The sequence below is a fragment of the Netta rufina genome, assembly GCF_964035555.1.
Source record: "Netta rufina genome assembly, chromosome: 12".
Classification (NCBI taxonomy): Eukaryota; Metazoa; Chordata; class Aves; order Anseriformes; family Anatidae; genus Netta; species Netta rufina.
In genome coordinates this window covers 12,158,000-12,176,736 of record NC_140135.1, presented here as the reverse complement: position 1 = coordinate 12,176,736, position 18,737 = coordinate 12,158,000, and the positions used below count along the sequence as shown (strand labels likewise).

At 49.4% G+C, this 18,737-nt stretch overlaps 1 protein-coding gene across 3 annotated transcripts; it reads left to right on the top strand.

Moving 5' to 3' along the window:
* Nucleotides 1-2,510: 2,510 nt before the first annotated feature.
* On the top strand, nt 2,511-17,313 carry NONO (non-POU domain containing octamer binding). Of its 3 annotated transcripts, none has more exons than XM_084293874.1 (11): nt 2,511-2,645; nt 3,012-3,141; nt 5,049-5,242; nt 6,130-6,431; nt 8,540-8,635; nt 9,674-9,870; nt 10,140-10,224; nt 11,002-11,104; nt 12,447-12,489; nt 13,104-13,213; nt 16,269-17,313. In XM_084293874.1, the coding sequence occupies exons 1-11, from the start codon at nt 2,532-2,534 to the stop codon at nt 16,404-16,406; spliced, it is 1,512 nt and encodes a 503-aa protein (XP_084150000.1). In that variant the 5' UTR covers nt 2,511-2,531; the 3' UTR covers nt 16,407-17,313. The 3 variants fall into 3 exon arrangements, with proteins under 3 accessions (XP_084150000.1, XP_084149999.1, XP_084150001.1); XM_084293873.1 differs by having other exon boundaries at nt 5,022-5,242; XM_084293875.1 differs by lacking the exon at nt 2,511-2,645 and adding an exon at nt 2,732-2,817 and having other exon boundaries at nt 5,022-5,242.
* Nucleotides 17,314-18,737: the final 1,424 nt, after the last annotated feature.

The window sequence follows — 18,737 nt, the reverse complement described above, 5'->3', positions numbered from 1 at the left end:
GTACGTAAAACTGCAAGTCAGAGGGTTTACGGCAGCGTTCAGCAGTTCTCAAGTCAGCTGCAGCTACTGCCGGTGTCCCTGGACAAGCTCCTCAGCCTGCCCTTTGCAGGCAGGGCTCGGGGGACAGCTGCCCGCTGTGCTCTCCCTGCGTGTTACCGGTTCTCTCGGTTCACCCAGAGCAACCAGCAGCAGCGATCACAACGCCAAACCCCCTGACACAGAGCAGATGGTGCTGCACAACCCCGCGGGGTCCCCAAAATTCCCCAACGGCAGGGCCAACTGAGCCAGATTTTGAGCTTGCCTTTCAGGAACTTCATCTCAGCTCCATGCCAAAGGAAGGACGGGTTTCCGAATTCTTGCCCAACTGTCTGGCTTTGGGTTGACCAGAAGGCTCCAAAGAGACTTGGCTATGCTCCTGGGGTCTCAGCGCTACGTGCTGGTAATCCAGCACTTCTGCACTAGCAGCAAACGCTAAAGCAAACAGCAGCGTGCCCATCCATCAGGGATACCCTCACATCGCTTCCCAACACCTCCCGAGGTCCCTCCCAACCTGGATCCTTCTTCCTACGGTTCTTCGACCAAGCCTTCCTGCTGGGGAAAGTGGGAGAAGGCCACGGGGTCGCAGGGAGGGTGCCCATCTGAAGGGAAAAGATGGAATTTCCCTTCAGCAGCCCTCCGGGTCCGAAATAGGGGATGCGAGGCGAGCGATCCAGCCGGGTAGCCCCACATCCCCCAGCGAGCTCCCTGCCCACGGGGCTGGTAATGACGGCAAGGGGCTCGAGGGGACAGCAGGGCGAGAAACTGCGCTGTGAGCACCCCACCAGGACCTGCAGGGTGACACGGCCCCGTTACGGGGTGAACAACCAACGGCCCCATAGGGGACCCTGGGCTTCACCTCACCCATGGGGGTCACCCATAGGGGAGATAACGCCCGGGAATTCGCACCCGGGGGGCTCAGCCCTGGCCCTCGCCCTGCCCAGGGACCCCCTGCCCCGAGCACGGCCCCGACACCGGGACCGGGACCAGGACCAGGACCGGGACCGGGACCACCCCAGCTCCAGCCCCAGCCCCAATGGCGCCCCCCAGCGGCCCCGCCCCTCTCCAGACCACGCCCCCTCCCCACAACCCCCGCCCCTTTTCGCCAGTCCCCGCCCCCCTCTCTAGGTCACACCCCTTTCTCCAGACCACGCCCCCTTTACAAACCACGCCCCCTTTACAAACCACGCCCCTCTCCCCGCGCGTTAGCCCCGCCCCCCATCCTGCGGGGGCCCCGCGCCGCACGCGCCTGCCCCGCCCCCCCCCTCCCCGCGCCCACCGCCGCGCGCCCCCCACCTCCCTCCCTCCTCTTCCCCCCCCCTTCCTCCCGCCCCGCGCTGCCCGCAGGGAGGGGCCCCCTCGAGGCGGCGCCGCCCGCACCTGGCCGCCCGGCGCCGCGCCGCCCGCTCTGCCCCCAGCCCCGGTGCGGGGTCGCGGCCCCTTTAAATGGAGGCGCCGCTCGGAGCCCTCAGCGCGCTGCGGGCCCGGGAGGGGGCGGGGGCAGCTCCCCATTGGCCGCGCCGAGCGAGGGACGCGTCCCCATTGGCCGCGCCGGGGCTGGGGCTCGCGAGACTCGCTGGCAGGCGGCGGCCTCCAAAACGCGGAGCGGGAGCGGCGGCTCCGGAGCGGAGCGGAGCGCGCAGCCCGCACTGTGCCGGCCGCACGGAAAACCCGGAGCGGATCCCGGAGCGGATCCCGGAGCGGCACCGCGCGGAGCCGAGCCCCGGGGGCGGGGAGGGGGCCGGGGGGGGGCCGGAGCGGGGCACCCCGAGCCCCTCGCTGCCCGCGGGGCCGCCCGCAAAGTGCGGAGCGGATCTCACGGAGCGGGACGCTGCCCCCCCCCACCCCCCTCCCTCCACCCCCCGTTAACCCTTTCGCCGCCGCCCCCGGCCTCTACCTGCGCACCGGCGGGGTGGGGAGGGGAGGGGGAAACGGAGGGGGAGGGGAGGGGGGGGGGGAGCGGCCCGGCCCGGCCGCCGTCGCCACCGCCGCCGCCTCCCCGGAGCTGGAGCCGTCTCCCCGGGGCGGTGAGTGACAGCGCGGCCGGGCGGGGCTTCGCGGGGGCCCGGGACGCGGCGCCGCCCCCGGGAGGGGCTCCCCCGGCCCCCGGCCCGCGCCCCTCCCCCGCGCCACGCCCTCACACGCCCCCCCCCTCGGTGCCCCTCACGCCCCCCTCACGAGGCTTCGCCCCCCCCACCCCCACGCCCCGCCCCCCCGCGCTCCCCTCACGCCCTTCCCGCCGCCGCCGGCCCCGTGCACGCGCGCGCGCGGGCACTGCGGGGCGGGGGCGCGCACGGCGCTGCACGCGCTCGGAGCGGGACGCGGCCCCTTTAAGAGGCAGCGCGGGCACCCTCCCCTCCCCTCCCCTCCCTCCCTCCCCTCCCTCCCGTCCCCACCGCGCCTGCGCGGCGCCCGGCCCTCACTGCGCCTGCGCGGCGGCCGCCGGCGGCTCGCTCGGCTCCTTTGTCCCCTCGCTCGCCTCTCAACCCAGCCTGATGCCCGCCGCGCTGATTGGCGGCGCACGCGGCGGGCCGCCGCCGCCTCGCGGCCAATCGGCGCCGCGCAGAGGGCCGCACGCCCGCCTCGGCCCGCCCCGCCGCGGCCGGCCGGTGAGTGACGGGGGAGGCGGCCAATAGGAGCGCGGGGCAGCGCGGCGGGGCGGCCAATGGGCGGGCGGGCGGCGGGAGCGGCGGGGTAGGTTGCGCCAGTTCCGGCCGCGCGCGCGTTCGGCTCCGGGCTGCAGCGGGCCCAGCAGGCCGCGAGCCGCCCCGGCGCCGCCAGGTGAGGCCGCGGCCGCCTCAGGGCCGCCTCGGGGCCGCCCCGCGCCTCAGCGGGCCCCGCCCCGCCGCCACGCGCGGCCCCTGAGGCGGGCGGAGGGGGTGTGGGGGAGTGGGGGGGGGTCCCGGTGAGGCCGGGCCCGTGCCCCCCCCCCCCGCTCCCCTCCCCGTGCTGAGCCTCGCGTTGTGCCCCCGCAGGTGGGGAAGATGCAGGGCAACAAGGGCTTCGGCATGGAGAAGCAGAACCACGCGCCGCGGAAGCAGCACCAGCACCCGCCGCACCCGCCGCCCGCCGGGCCCGCCAACGGGCAGCAGGCCAACAGCCAGAGTGAGTGCGGCTGCGAGGCGCGGCCCGCGGGGCCTCCTGCGCCGAGCCGGGGCGCGGTGGGGCAGGCGGCGCCGCCTGCTGCGGCTCAGGGCGCTGCTCGGCTCCGTAACGGACGCGGGTCGCGGCTCTGCTGCTCGGGGGGCAGGAGGAGGGATTGCCGTCTGAAGGCTCCTGGGGCTGCGGCTGATCCAACCGGATGGTTCGCAGCCGGGGAGTCAGGGCGCTGCCGCTCCCGCCTCCAGACAGAGGGAAAGTTCTCTGCTTATGTTAAAAATCTCTTTTGTTTTATTTTCTTTTGTTTTCGAAGTCTCGCTGCCGACTTTTCAAAACAAAAGAGGATAAAAGTTGCATGTGCGCTTTGCTGGCTCTCTCGAAGGCTTTTTCCTGAGCTAAATGCACTTCTGGCTGTGTTCCTTATGCACGGCTCCTCTGTGGTTTTCGCTCTCGGCTGCATGTTTAAGTGCGCCCACATGCAGATGCTTGGCTAGTGTAAAATTCACGGGCATTTTCATTAAGCGATCCTGCTAAACAGGTTCATGGGAGATCACAGAAAAGGGTGGCCGACGAGTTTGTTTCCAGTCAGGTTGGGAACAATACAGCACAAGAGCAGCATTGTTGTGTTCTCCAAGGGATCAGCTCGGAGTGACAGCCTGTAGCTCAGACTCTTCTGAGGGGATCTGCTTAAGGTGGAGCAGCGATGCTGGTTAATGCTGCCCTAAGTCCCGCTTAGGGTATTTGCAGGCCTTGCAATTGACCCCCGAATACTTGTGGTAACAACCTGGAGTCGTTTGCAAGACAAACGCTTCACCCGAGTGACTGAGCTGTGACTGAGCGGTGTGCAGTAAATCACTCACTGTCCTTACGCTACCCTTCTGTATGCTGTCAGCACGATTTTTTTTTTAAGAGTTAGCTGTGGAGGTGTGCTTGTACTCACGAAAGGCCTGTCCTTAACAGTTGCCTTTGCATGAATAGCTCTTCCTGGTTAGAACCCTGCTTTGTAGTCTGAATCGAACCACTTGAGTTTACTGCAGACACGTGGCCCTGAGGTGGATCCTGTGCAAAGCAGATCGGATAGGAATGGATCTGCTGCTTGGGTCAAATAAAAGAGAGGAAAAACTGGAAAGGGAACAAAAGACGGAAGCAAAACAAAACAAAAAAGCGGAATTGCTTTTTACAGCTTGCTGTGCAGGGAGGTTTTGGGTCCCTTTAAGAAAAGGGGACGGAGGGAGGTAAAGAGGTCATGAAGCCGTCCGCCTGTAGCAGGGCTTCCGGATCGTGCTGGGCTTCAGCTAAACTGTGGGCTAAAGTGAATTGTGCACGTGGGGGATTGAGGGGGTTGCTGTAACAAGTCCCATTTGTTAGTGTAGATGTAGCATTACTTACTGAACATAGATTTTTTTTTAATTTTTGAGGTTTTACCTATGTGGCTATTCTTAGTTTTATTTTTCTATTTTTGCCATTCCAGTCTTCTCTTCAATTTGGAACCCAAATCCCATCTCATAGAATACCAGCCAATTAAAATGTTACCTGTCTGGGCAAAATTAACTCTTTTTTTTTTTTTGCATATTTTTTAAAAACTTTTTTTTCTTCCCCTCAGTAAAAATCTGATTGCTGGCCAAGCTGCAGCTTTCCTGTCCTTATTCAGGTTGTAATAGCAAAACTTCATATTGTGACCACAGATTTTATTGTGGGTCGGTTATCTTGAGCAGTTACCCAAAAGCTGAAGCCCGAGTGACCATTCTGAAGGAAAATCCTCTCGTTGCTGTAGAGATGGCTGGGGAGGTTTGAGGTCTAAGCAAAGGGGTGGTATTACCTGTATTGTCCTATGTCTCTGCGTTCACTGTGATGAAACCTAATAGAATTTATCCCCCCAACTGTAGAGCAGCTGTGTACCTTATTCCCCTCAGATGAAGGCCTGACTATTGACCTGAAGAATTTCCGGAAACCCGGTGAAAAGACCTTCACTCAGAGAAGCCGCCTGTTTGTGGGGAATCTGCCCCCAGACATTACAGAGGAAGAGATGAGAAAGTTGTTTGAGAAGTATGGCAAGGCAGGGGAAGTCTTCATACACAAGGACAAAGGCTTTGGCTTTATCAGGCTGGTGAGTGACTTGCTACCTTAGGCATGTTTTTGTGGCAGTGACCTATGCTAGAGGAGTGCTGCTAACTGGAAGTAGTAAATTAGTAAATGTTCAGGTATCTTCAGATAATTAAGCCCACTGTTGATTTTAAGTGACCTGGATTACAGTCACGGATCAGCTTCTACAAGCGATTTGTCTAGAGCCTGGTATAGGAAGGAATGTCAGTTGGGGCAGCGTGTGGCAGGGTTTATGAGATACCTGGTAAAGGCGTTCTGGAATCAGCTGAGAGAAAAGAGAAGGAAAACACGCACCTGATGCTGTTACAGACCAGGTAGACATCTCCTGGGAGGATGTGAATGAGACATTTCTGTGACCGTAGGTAATCCCTCGGTATTGCTGGGGTGATGAGTGCTCTTGTGGCAGGGGAGAAGCTCCAAGCGATCACACTGAGGTGTGGTTACTGACATGGTGCCGTGGTTCTCAGACGTTATTGGCTCAGGTGCTACATCTCAGAAAGCCCCAATAACAGTGGCTGGAGCATGAGGTTTTTAATGCATTTATTTTTTTAAAAGAAAAAAGAGCAACTCGTTCTGTAGCCTTAATATACTGATATATCTGATAGATAATGATCATCGTTTGCTTAGTTTTCACTGGCTGTCGGATTAGGCTTATGTCCGATACATTTCTTTTTCCTCCTCCAAACTTTCTACGTGTGTATTCAGGTAAAGTCACTGGTAATGGAGAACAGCTGTGATTGGTCAGGGCATTTTTTAACACGCTGTGGGAGGTTTATCTGTTCCTCTCTGTGAAGTACTTGTTCAGGGGAAATAACGCTTGTGACTCTGTTGTGTACGTAGCTGATTCCATGCTGCATTGAGAGTTTTAATGATGACTTTTTTTATCTTCAGGAAACTCGCACTCTGGCAGAGATTGCAAAGGTGGAATTAGACAACATGCCTCTCCGTGGGAAGCAGCTAAGAGTGCGTTTTGCATGCCACAGCGCATCGCTGACAGTCAGGAACCTGCCTCAGTTTGTGTCCAATGAGCTCCTGGAGGAAGCCTTCTCAGTGTTTGGCCAGGTGGAAAGGGCTGTGGTTATTGTGGATGACAGAGGACGATCCTCTGGAAAAGGCATTGTGGAGTTCTCAGGGAAGCCTGCTGCTAGGAAAGCCCTGGATAGATGTAGTGATGGGTCTTTCCTGCTGACTACGTAAGTGCGGAGGGCGAGAATTGCTGTGCTGTTGTGTGCAGGCTGGTGGGTGGCGTTGGCTTGTGAGCGACATTTCTTGGTGTAGCAGGGCAGGAGGCGCTTTGCCCGGGGAGAACCGAGCTTCCTTTCCAACAAGAGTGAGGCTAAGAGCAAGTCTGTGCCGAAACTCAAAGCTTCCTTCTGGGAAGCTGCACGTGGGGTCAGCGTAAGGCTGTCCAGTAAACTCTTTCTCACTAAAGCTGCCTTAGGGCAATTAAAGCAGCTTCTAAGAAACAGAAGCTGTATCGGAGACCCATCCATTGGCTGGAAACAAAGCTCGAGTGCGTTAATTGTGCACACTGAGTCTAGGGATGGGGCCACACTCGGTGGGGTGTGCTGCTGGGTGCAGTGCTGATCCACCTTCTGGGGCACGAGGTGTTTGGGAAGCGGATCAGATGCACTGGGTTGTTTGGGTTTTTTTTTGCTCAGAAGCTTGTTCTCCCTTTGCTTGGATATCGTAAAGCAACAAAGTGTATTCCTGGATAATTATGTGAACATGCACAAGCAAATGATTAATTCCAAGTAGCTTCCACAGAGCATGCCTTGTTGCTTTAATAGCTAGGGGAACCATTTAGGGTCTGTTTTGAGTGAAAAATAGTAAAGTATATTTTGTATGCATGCTCTTAGAATTTAGAAATTAGCAATATAACCCCGATTTCAGGAAGTGTTTTATTATTAATTTTTTAAAGCTTTGTGCTTCTCGCCCTGCTCCTTTTTGGGAAGAGGCTGCATATGGCATGGCAGTACACAGCACGTTCAGGTTCAAAAAGCAGCTTTCTTTTTTTTCATTGCTATTTTCCTGCCTGAGAGACTTTGGGAGTAGCCAGCAATGTGTAGTGCTCTGCAGTAGGGTTGCTGGTAGGGAGCTTTTGGGCTATTTTAGTTTCTTGGGATTATTTACTTTGTGCCCTTTTGCTGACTCAGAACTATACAGCCTGAAAGAATCATGAAAACAACATTTGAAAAGTGAGCATGCAAAGCTAAGCACTACCAGTGTATAACTGAGAGCACCTGGGGGCAACATTCACTCTTTCTCTGGCTGTCTGCACATCAGCTTTTGACATCTGGGACAGCAAAACAGTGTGGTGCTTATTTCTACCCAAGGTTTGGTTTTGATTGAAGCTGTTCTGCTTTGTCCTAGTTTGTGACAGTAGCGGATGGATAAACTGCTTGGAATAGACTGGGTCACGTTGGAAAATGAGACGATTAGTAACACACAAAAGTGAAAAGCTGTGTTGTGGACCCTCAGCCTCTCACGTCCTGCCTTCCTGTTGGAGTTTGGGCACTGCTTGCTCCTTGGCATGGCATGCTTGTCACTCCCCCAGCTATGGCAAATGGATTAAGGAGCTAAAGCTGAATTGTGACGCTGCTTTGCGCTGAGGGTGTGAGCAGTGTCAGTGCTGTGCTGGGGACTTGTTGCAGAGATGGGGACACTTCTGCTAAGTAGTTCTGTTTTGCACACAGAAGCACACGTGCTCAGCGTCTGTGTTGCAAAGTGTGCCAGAGGATTATTTGGGAAATTGAGGCAGGGCCCACCAGGAACTTGCAGAGCACCGCTGTTTGGCAGTAACGGGAAGCGGTGGTCTCACCAAGAGAATACAAGTGATGCAGCCAGGGATCTCCAGTGAAGAGCAGTGTTACTCCTCGCTTTAGACTGTTGTAAAAAGAGCTTGTGCAGCCTGTGGTTGCTCATGAAGCAAGGGAGGAAAGGGGTGAAAAAAACAGACTCCGGTACTACTGTGCTGTGCCTACTCCAGGAAGTCAAGTTTCCAAAGAAGCTGTTAATTTAAACAAGTAACTGAAAGCATTCTTCTTTGAGTACAGTTTTGGTTTGGATTCAACAAGATTTTCAATTAACAGTTCAGCTCCTAGTCTAAAGGGGGGTGGAAAAAAAAACGCTGTGAAAAGTAATTACTGTTTTCACTTTGCTTCAGAACCCTGGCTGCACTCAATTTCTTTGAGCAGTGCTAAAAGCAATATTTCATAGGTTCAGACATAGCACACAGGCTTTCCTACACTGCAAGCTCATTCCTGAATTATCCTCAAAGCACCTCATTTTTTCTTCACAGATTCCCTCGGCCTGTCACTGTGGAGCCCATGGATCAGTATGATGATGAAGAGGGACTACCAGAGAAACTGGTCATCAAAAACCAGCAATATCACAAGTATGTGGCTGCCATAAGACACAAGATGAGACTGCCTGGGGGCTCCGGGGTATGGGCTAGTGCCTGAGCCTTAGGAGGGTTGGCTCATCAGGGCTTCTAGAGGTCCTCCTTTTTTCTGAATACGTGACCTGACTCCAGAAAAAGAATGGCTTACGCTGTTCCCTTGAAATTGGTTAGCTGAAAGAAAGCAGTGGGTTTGGATCCAGTCTGCTGGATAAGGCTGGCAGGCTCCACATATTTTGTTGTGTTTGTCTGCTTCCATTGTTGGGATAAAAATTGGTGTCAGTTTGAGATAATGTGTGCTTTCCCCTTGCTGGGATGAGAACCTGAAACAAAAGATGTAAATTCTATGCTCGAGGTGTTAGGGACAGTCTGTGGAGGAAAGAGACGAGCTCACAGTGAAAATGGTTCGGATGATGTGAACAGCAGTGAGGCATCGTAGAGCTATCCAGGTGTAAGGCCACGGTATTTGAGGACTTCCCACAGTAAACAGCTGCCATGTGATTAGAGCACTGGGTATTAGTACAGCATGTGAGGTCATGAATGTTGAATGAAGCAGGGAGGATGAGAGCTTCAGGAGCCCGGGGGCTGTGTTAGGAGCAGTCACATGCTCCGGTTGCGGGGGCTGCAGAAACCAGTGAGGTAAGCGTGCGTGTTTGGGCTGGGTATGTTTCTGGAGTGAACTTGTTCATGAGTTGTGCAGCGGGAGCTGTTTCTGTTGAGAGTATTTCTAAATGTCTTTTGCCCAGTATCTTGGTGTGTTAGGAGTGCAGTGTTGTTGCTGGGTGTGAGTGAGGACAGGACACAGTTTTTTGTCTAAGTTTCTCCTTTCAGTAGAATGCATCCTGAGGAACAGACAAAGTGGTATCTCAGGCACAGCTATTTGTGCAAAAAAGTGTACGCGGTGATTTATCTATTACAGTGAGATGTGTTTCTAACTGTCAGAAGGCTCTGCCATTGCATTTACACACATACTGTATTTTTCTTAGATCCTCTTTGCTGTGTTGAAGCATTCACTACGTCTTCCTTGCTTGACAGGGAGCGTGAGCAGCCTCCTCGATTCGCACAGCCTGGCAGCTTTGAGTATGAATATGCCATGCGCTGGAAGGCTCTAATAGAAATGGAGAAGCAGCAGCAAGAACAGGTAGACCGCAACATCAAGGAAGCTCGAGAGAAGCTGGAAATGGAAATGGAAGCAGCTCGCCATGAGCACCAAGTTATGCTCATGCGGCAAGGTACCAACCAAGGATAATCAGAACAGGGCCCTTCAGCACCCAGGGTGGGTAGCTCAGACTGGCCAGAGCCCACTGAGGTTGGGCTACGGCAAAGCTGCTTGACTTTTAACCGACTGTGACAGCAACAAACAAACAGATGTTGCTGTATTGCTGGAAGTTCCATTGTCTTACTCTCCTTTGTGCTGTGGTTCTAATTCAGGAACTGATGGGAGGTGGTAGAGGAGACAAGGTTGATTTTATTTTATTTTTTTAACTGTTATGTTATATAGATTTAATGAGACGCCAGGAAGAACTGAGGAGGATGGAAGAATTACATAACCAAGAAGTACAAAAACGTAAACAGTTGGAAATCAGGTAAGGTGGCAGGTTCTAAACTGTTCCATAACGTTATGGAACAAAGCACTTCTTCAGTTCACTTATTGTTCAGGGTGACAATTTAATTGCTACCTAAAGAGTAGCTGTTGTTTTGGGCCTTTTTGTTCATAGTGAGAGTGTACGCTTGGTTTAAGATGGAGTTAGGAGTTTCTTCTGCTGACGTTGAAGGACACTGACTAGTATTTGGGGTTTTTTGTTTGTTTTTTTTTTTTTTTTACAGTTCTGTGTCTCAGTTTAGCTCCTTGACCGAGGCAGATACAAAAGTCAGGATCTTTGTGCAGTGGCTTTAGTGCTGCAGGTTGGAAAACCCCATTTTAGCATCTATCCTCTCCTTTGAGAGGTAACTTAGTCTCAGAGATTTCTCTCTCCCTTCTGGCTCTTCCTTGTCTCGGGGTCATTGTGAGAAACTCCAGGAAGATCTCCAGATTACTTCTGTAATACGAGGGGCTAGAGAACTGTCTGGCTTCTATGCGTTACACGCAGTATAATGTAGTCAGCATGTACTTGAGAGCGGCTGTGTATGTGGGTGTGCTCAGGTTGAGTTCTATAATGAACTCCTTAAAATTCAGTGTTGAAAATGTCCTGCTCGTAGATGTTTGCTTTCGTCATGAGGTGCCTGATATTTCACAACCTCAGCAGAATAATGCTTTCCAAGTTGTAGGTTTCCAAAACAAGAGCCCACTAGGCAGCACTACAACGCTCTGATGCAAGTGGTCACTTTGTGTTGTGCTGAGCATCCTTGCCACTTCTTTGCAGGCAAGAGGAAGAACGCAGGCGCCGTGAGGAGGAAATGAGAAGGCAACAAGAAGAGATGATGAGACGCCAGCAGGAAGGCTTCAAGGGGAACTTCACTGATGCGGTATGAATATTCCTACCTTTCCATTCCATCTGGAGATGGATTTTAGATTTTTTTCTCTTCCCTAGCACAGGGCTTCCAGTGGATGCTTAATGTGTTGGTTGAGGGACTCTACGCACCTGTTCAATGCATTCTACAGCCAGTTATAGACTCCTGTCTGTCTTAATAACATTTTGTCTGGAAAATGTAAATTAACACAGTTACTGTCCCACTGCTGTCCTCAGTGGCTGTCTTGCTGTTCAGAAGAATGTATGCTAACTAATTATATTCTAAGAGTAGTAACAAAGATGTACTCTTCTGAAGTACTGTTGCAGAGCCCTGTTGTGGTCGTGTATCCAGCTATATCCCTAGCCTGCAGTCGTTCTTAGTCTTCCTCAGGTGGAACGATCCCAGCTCGAGACACTGCTGCAGGCACAATAATTTGCTTATACTTGAAAGTCTGTGTTGGTCAAGCACTTCTTTGGAATGTAAAATGTGTGATAGCCTGCTTTTTAATAGCAGTAATGCTAGCTCTGTAATGAGCTGTTTGCAGTTCATTTTCAGTCCCGGCAATTTTCTGTTGTGAACCAGCTCTCATGCTATGGAGATGCTATAATAATGCCAGTGCAACTGGGTGACAATTGCTTATGCATTTTAGCAAAAAAAAAAATTGGCTGCTAAGCAAAACAGCTAACTGTAAAGACAAAAGATCAAAACTGTGACTGACCTCTAAATGCAAATATTACCTAGCAGAACTCCTGAGTTCTCTAAGTAATAGTGCCTTCATCTGATAAATAGTGGCACTGAGACTACAGGTGAAATCGAGTGACATCTGTTCAGTTCCCATCCTGGAAAAGCAGTATCCTCACTGGTGAGGAGGTGCTTCCAGTTTTTCAGCAAGGGAGATCTGTGGTGTGTGCCTGACGTTCACTAGCTGGAAGTCTGGAAATGATCCAGTGCTGCATGTTTGTTGTGTAAGCTTGCATTCCTTTCAGCAGGAAAAGCTACTTAGCTACACTGAGGAAGTAATAAAAACTAATTTTTTCCAATGTGTTACTGCTGCTCAGCAGATCTTTCCATCCAGGTATTGGATAACTTTATGCTGCTCTTTGGTAAAATCTGCACACACAGCTTTGTGGCTTGATGCTGTACCAGGATTGCTTTGCTGTTGAATATTGTCTTGCAGAATGAGACGCTTTAAATAAGAGCTGTTTGTTCAGCAGTTAATAGCAGTAGCTCAGATCTGCTTTTGAAATTTACCCAGTAATTCTATCCGGTAATAAAGCCCCAGATCTCAATGAATTTGTGTAATTACATTACAAAATACTTGGATCTTTATCATTTGAAATGAGCATCTCTTTTCCAGAGGGAGCCACCAGACATGCGAATGGGGCAGATGGGTATGGGAGGTAAGAATTTTTTGTAGTCTTCTTAATTCTTGTGCACATTTATGTCCTCTGCAAAATCCACGTGTTGTTTTTGTTTTTGTTTTTTTAGCTGTTGTATTTTATCAGCTCCTTATTTAGAAACCATCATAGTAACTTTCTCCCATTTCAGTGACAGGAAGCTGTCATATGACAGGAAATGTATGGGTATGAGGCAGTGCTGTACGTACGCAAAAGTTCAGTAAGCAGAAGGTGGTTGAAATTGCTGTTAGAGCCATAATGTGGTTAAGAAGTTTGTAGTGATACGGAAGCTGGTACAACATGTGGTACTAGGCCTTGATTCCAGAAAGAAATCTCAATTACTAGATTTCCATATTTTGGCTACATGACCTAGAGTTTGAGGCCACATGCACAACAGTGAGTGGAAAGACCATCAGGCTTAGTGCTTAACAAAGACAGTGAGCATTAGAACCTGCTGAGGTTTCAGATAATAGTGGAATGCAAGATCAGTTTGTCTTGACCTGGTAGTGCACTGGTGGTTAATAGATTAGAACTCTGTCCTAGGATATAATCCTGCAGGGAGCTTATGTGGTGTTTTGTGGTTGTCCTGGTTCATGGTTTTTCTGGTTCTTTTCCAGGTACCATTGGCATGAACAATAGAGGAGCTATGGGTGGTACCAACGTCCCAGCTGCTGCGCCTCCTGCAGCTGGTCCTGGAGCTATGATACCTGACGGAGCCATGGGAATGGTAATGTATCTCCATCTGCTTTTCCTGCACACCTTTCAAATGTAGATTGTGGTGTTTCCCTTGTTAAGGAGGACACTGCTAAAGTTGAGTCTTGTTTGTCACCCTAGACCTGCTGTGAAGTTAATCTTGCCTCGATGTTAGTTGGTATTTTTGAAATTGAGCCAAGTCTAATACTTCTTTCTTCTTTCTTTACTTTGAAGATGCTAAAACCTTTATTAGAAGGATCTTAGCAATCAACCGATACTACATGGTTGTTTTTTAAATGGCATATTGGAAAGCGCTTTGAGTGAGAGTATCTGGAGATGTTATGTTCTTGCTGGCATAAAGCCAAGCTTTCAGGAATGTTCTGTCCATCACTAGTTTTTTAAAACAATACTCTTCTATGCTAAAAGGAATATGGTAATAAGTATGCAAAAATGAGTTCAGCTGATTTGCTTAGGAAGTAAATAACAAAGAATCAGTGAAGTTTATGCTTGCTTATTTGCCTTTTTTAATTTTTACATTTAATTGAATTTTAAACAGTAGCTTTTGTCTGCAAAGGGTCTCTGTGACTCTTCTTGTAGGGCAAAGGAAGTTTAAATGCTTGATTGGCAAAACTCAAGGCTGACATTCCATCTACAAAGCTGTATGACCAGACAGTTCCTCAGCTTTACACCCCATCCATCCACAGTCATCCCCACCCTGATGGACCTTAGACAGCTCAAAACCTTTTTAGGCATCCTCATCATTGAATATATGTCACCAAAGAATTCTAAAGAGAAAGCCCTAAGGAAAATTCTAAATACAAACCTAATTTTCAAATACAAGTAATGGAAATCTAGAAGTTCTGTTTATTAGAAATCCTTCTTAAAAGATTTTAAAAGTTGGCTTGTGTTTTTTTTGTTTTTTTTTTTTTTTTCTTAGAAAACACAGAACTTGTCTCTGTTTCTGTAATAGTGAGATGAGAAATTAATTAATATATTTAATTCCAGTACTGGTAGTGAACTGAAATAGGTTGCCATAAAACATTTAGTAGCTGTACAGACTTCATTCAACATGCTGTGACCAGCTTGCAAAAAGCCCATTTATTAAACTTCCATGGGATTGGGAGGAAAAAATGCTTTTAAGAATACTCTCTAACTTAAAGGTTATTGAGCTACTAGTGGGATAAATTGAAAAACAAGGGTGTTTAGACAGGAATTATGGTTGCTGCGTTAGTGATTTAGTTGGTGAATGGTAGTGGCGTGTTTTAGCTTGTTATAAATGTGAAATGGAGTGCTACTTCATACTGCTGGAGGAGTTGTTGAAGGTGTCACATCTAATGTGGAAACCGCGAGCTCAGGGTCTGCATGTACTTACTGTGGTGAGAGGTAACTTGTCAACATGAAAGAACTGAATTGCTTGCTGTTTGTTACGGTTTTTATGAAAGTAATGGAAGGAATAGAAAATGAATATCGCTGTGAAAGTTGGTGACTGCCGCTTGTAACTTTCAGTTGGGAGTTTCCTTAGTTTGCAAGTAAAATTAAGTCTAGTAAAGCAAGTGTTGTGGGTGTGGGGATGATCTGGTAGCTGAACTCAGGAGAGGGATGCCTCTAAAGAATTCAAGCTTTGGTTATGCACAGTTACAGCTTCACTGCAGAGCTTTACAATAGGTGATGGCTTCTTTGCTTGTTGATCCTATCTGTCAGAGGATGCAATCTCATACAGGATCAGTTGCAGAAACAGCAGCAGTCATATTCAGGTTTGTCCTGAAAGTTCTTCTTCAGCAGTTCCTAGTACTTGGTGTAATGAGCAATTTTCCTGCAAACCTTCATAATTCTTAATCTAGCATGACTGCTTCATGGAAGTCTTTTTGTCATAAAGAACAGTTTTATTTGGCTGTGAGCTTTTTTACCTGACTGGTAGGGACAGTAGAGAGGCTGTGGTTCAAGGAACGTGTACTACGCAAGGAAATTTATGGGGGAGAAGGTGAAGAGAGGAATGGAAAGGGGAAGGAGTTCAGATCAGGATAATGAAGTAATGCCACTTAGACCAAAAAGCAGTAAGCTGCTTCTTTAATGGACAGATACATGCGTAGAGTTATTTTGGAAAATCTTTATCCTGGCTAGACTGCTTAATTTGTGGTACTAGTTCAGTGTGTTCCAGCTCTTTATTCATGTACGTAGCACTTGCTTTGCATGTTTGCTCCAGTTGGTTAGTGACTGCAGTGACTTCCCTAATGTGATGTAATGTGTCCTACAGGGAAAGTCCACAATTGCTTAGAGTCCTTCATCTATTGGGAAGGGAAAAAGATGGAAGGAGTGCTGTATTATGCTGTAAATAGTATGTAGTAATGTAAACGTGTGGATGAAGAATGAATGGAACCCATGAGTCTGATGTTGAGGGGGAAGGAAGATGCGGTGGCTGCACAGTATTTTGTGGAAGCACATGTCTGCCACGTATCTGCCTCAGAGCTGACTCAGCTTTGAGCAGGAGGTTGGACGAGGGATCTCCTAAGGTACCTTCCAAGCTGAATTACCCTTTCATCTCGTCTCCGTGCTGGAAGGAAGAGGCTGTGCAATAGCACTGCTCTAGCTGGGAGATGGGAGAGCCAAAGGAATGGAAGTGACAGGATATGACCAAGGCACAAGACGAGTATCTCAGACTTACCTTGGAATTGTAGCGTTGCATACACCTGGATTGTGACACTGCTGTGTTATGAGTATGCTGCTCCTCGTTTACATTCAGTTTGGGTGGGGGAATATGGTGGAAGCGTGAAATTCCTTTCCCAGACTGCATTTCTCGTGTGCTCCACAGCAAGGCGCTACTGTGGGGATGACATAAGCTGTTTTCCAGTTTGCTTGACTCCAAGCTATGTGGGGAAAGAGGCTTTATCCTACAATGCTTAACTGTAACAACAGTCCTATCAGCCTGGTTTTGGGGCTTTGGGGTTGGTTTTGGTAGGGTGGAGGGTTTATAGCAAGGTGAACTGTAATTGTGGGATCCTGACAGGATTCGAATCTACTCAAATGGCTTTTAACTGCTGTTTGTTCTTTATTTTTCCTTCTGCCTCATCTGCACTTCTCTTTGTTACAAGACTCCACCGCCACCTGCAGATCGCTTCGGCCAGGGCAGCGCGATGGAAGGACTCGGAGCGATGGGTGGGAACCCACCTGCCTTCAACAGAGGAAATCCAGGGGGGGAATTTGGCCCCAACAAGCGTCGCAGATACTAACAGGATTAAGCTGCCCCCTGCACATGCCCCAAAGAGAAAAGGAATCTTGGCAGGCCACACAGGGTTCTTCTCAGGGGGTGGATGTTCAAATTAGTTCGTTAGGGCCTGCTTTGGTTAAGCCACTCTAGGAAAAGGGGAGTGCAGTCTGACTGGTAAAGGTTTTAGAAAATTTCATGTGGTGCATTCCTATAATTTCAATGTGAAAATGAATTCTGGGAGGCTGCCGTGGTTGTTCAGTAACGGTAAAATCTGGCAAGGACCTCAATGCTTTGACCGTTCCAGGTTTCCTATTTGCAGCCGGAGCCCTGAGACTAAACGAGATAAAATTGTCTTGGCATTTTTTAATTTTAGTGTAGCGTACCTTGCTTAAGAGCACAGGGAAGAAGTCTCTGGAGAACTAGGGCAGCATCTGGGTACTTTGCAGCTCCCATGATTCTGTAAATTTACATAGCTCCAAATGATCCATCATGTAGTGAATTGGGGAGATTTTATGTTCATTTTTTTCTTTTTTTTTTTTTTTTATCCTAACTTGTAGTTACTCTTTTTATCTGGACCATCTGTTTCTTTAAAGTAGTTGACCGTCATGTGCAGCCGGAATGGCTGGAAGGCTCTTGTTCGGATGAATTTTTTGATAATGTGTTGTATCGCTGTTTATTTTTACTGGTAGTAAAGTACAATCTATTGGACAAAGATACTGTATCTCATGCTGAAGATTTAACTGAAACAAATGTTTGTATAATCTTAACCTTGCCTGTCTTTTGTGTAGAAGTACTACAAGATTTTTCATTTAGTGTAAACTGTTTGAACACAAGCTGTAATTGTCCCACTAACAAGTTTGAGTTTGTCTGAGGAATGTTACAGGAATGCATTATTATTAAAGTGGATTTTAAGCCTTTTTTATCTGGTGTGCTGTCTCTTCTGTTTTTTTTACTAAAATGTGTACGTATGTATTGAAGTAAATCAAGCATCAGATTCTGGAGTCAAAGTTGTTCTTGCGTAGCTCTGTAAAGAGGGTGTTAACCCCTGGGAATTTTCTAACAGTTCTTGTCACAGAATGAGTTTTGTATGGCTTTTGGAATAAGAACCTTAACTTCAGCATTTAAGAGTAAAATAAGGGAAGTCCTGATGCACCTAGGTTATGTCTACATTGCAGGCGCAGAGAAGCGAAGTGGAAGACTTGTCTGTGAGTCACTGGGAGCGCAGAGTTCAATCTGTGTCTGATCTGCCTGGTACAAAGCTGTCTGTCTCTGCTCCGCGTTGCTGTTGCCTCTGAGTAGGATGCAGACCTTCCTGTGGGGCTCTGAACTCTGCTGGGGCAGGAAGCTGAGGGACTGTAAGTGTCAGTGGTGACAATAACAACTAATCTTAGGCAATACCTGAGGGAATCTGTAAGGACAGGAGTCCTCTGACTTACACTCTTGTATTGAAGCTTGAGGTGAGACTGGGAAGGAGGGAGCAGAAAGGGGGAGTTTAGGAAGAGACTTCAGGAGGGAGAAAGTTACCGTGTAAGAGCATAAGGAGCTGCCTTATAAACCTGAGAAATAATAGGGAAGATGAAAACATTTTCAGGTGCCTGATGTTACCAGAGCTTTTAAAAATTATGAATTGGCCTGTGGGTACCCTGTTAAAAGAGATGAAGTCATTCTGGAGGCTTTTACTGGTTTACAGCTGTTCATTGAATATTTATAATTAGCTTGTAATGGCATGGTTGGTAAGTTGTATTGGAGAGAGACTGCAGCTGCTGGTCTTGTTTCTTTTGCTTGTTTTATTTCTGTTCGGCATCATCTGTATGAATAGCTGGCAGTATTTAGTGGTGATTATCAGAGGGATTGCGACACCTGTAGGTACAGTGTGAGGAGCTTGATGTTTTTCACCTGTCAATTTGCTAAGGTAACTACACGCTGCAAAATGCCGAGTAAGGTGGCTAGAATGCTGATCAGCCCTTCTGTTGCCTTGTGAAGGGGATGTGGCTGTTCCTGGGGCTTTTACCTGGAACGTGACTGGCAGATGTTCCCTACCAGGACTGATGAGCAGTCTTACTGTTACCTTACTGTGCCTTTGGGACGCTCCCTCCCTCGGTGCAGCCTGCCTGCGCTGCTCTACCTGCTCGGGGTGGCTGTGCCTCTAGGCTGCGGCGCCCCCAAAAGGAAAACCTGTATAACCCCACGCTGCTAATTCTGGCTGCAGCTTTTCACGAGGGTGCCAGCTGAAGACAAGGAAACTGCGTGTTCCGAGAGGACTTCTGGACTGGCTCCTTGCTGAAAGGCTTTGCAGGATTGCTGTGACTGGATTACACACACAAAACCTCCTTGCTCCATGGAGAAGTTCTGT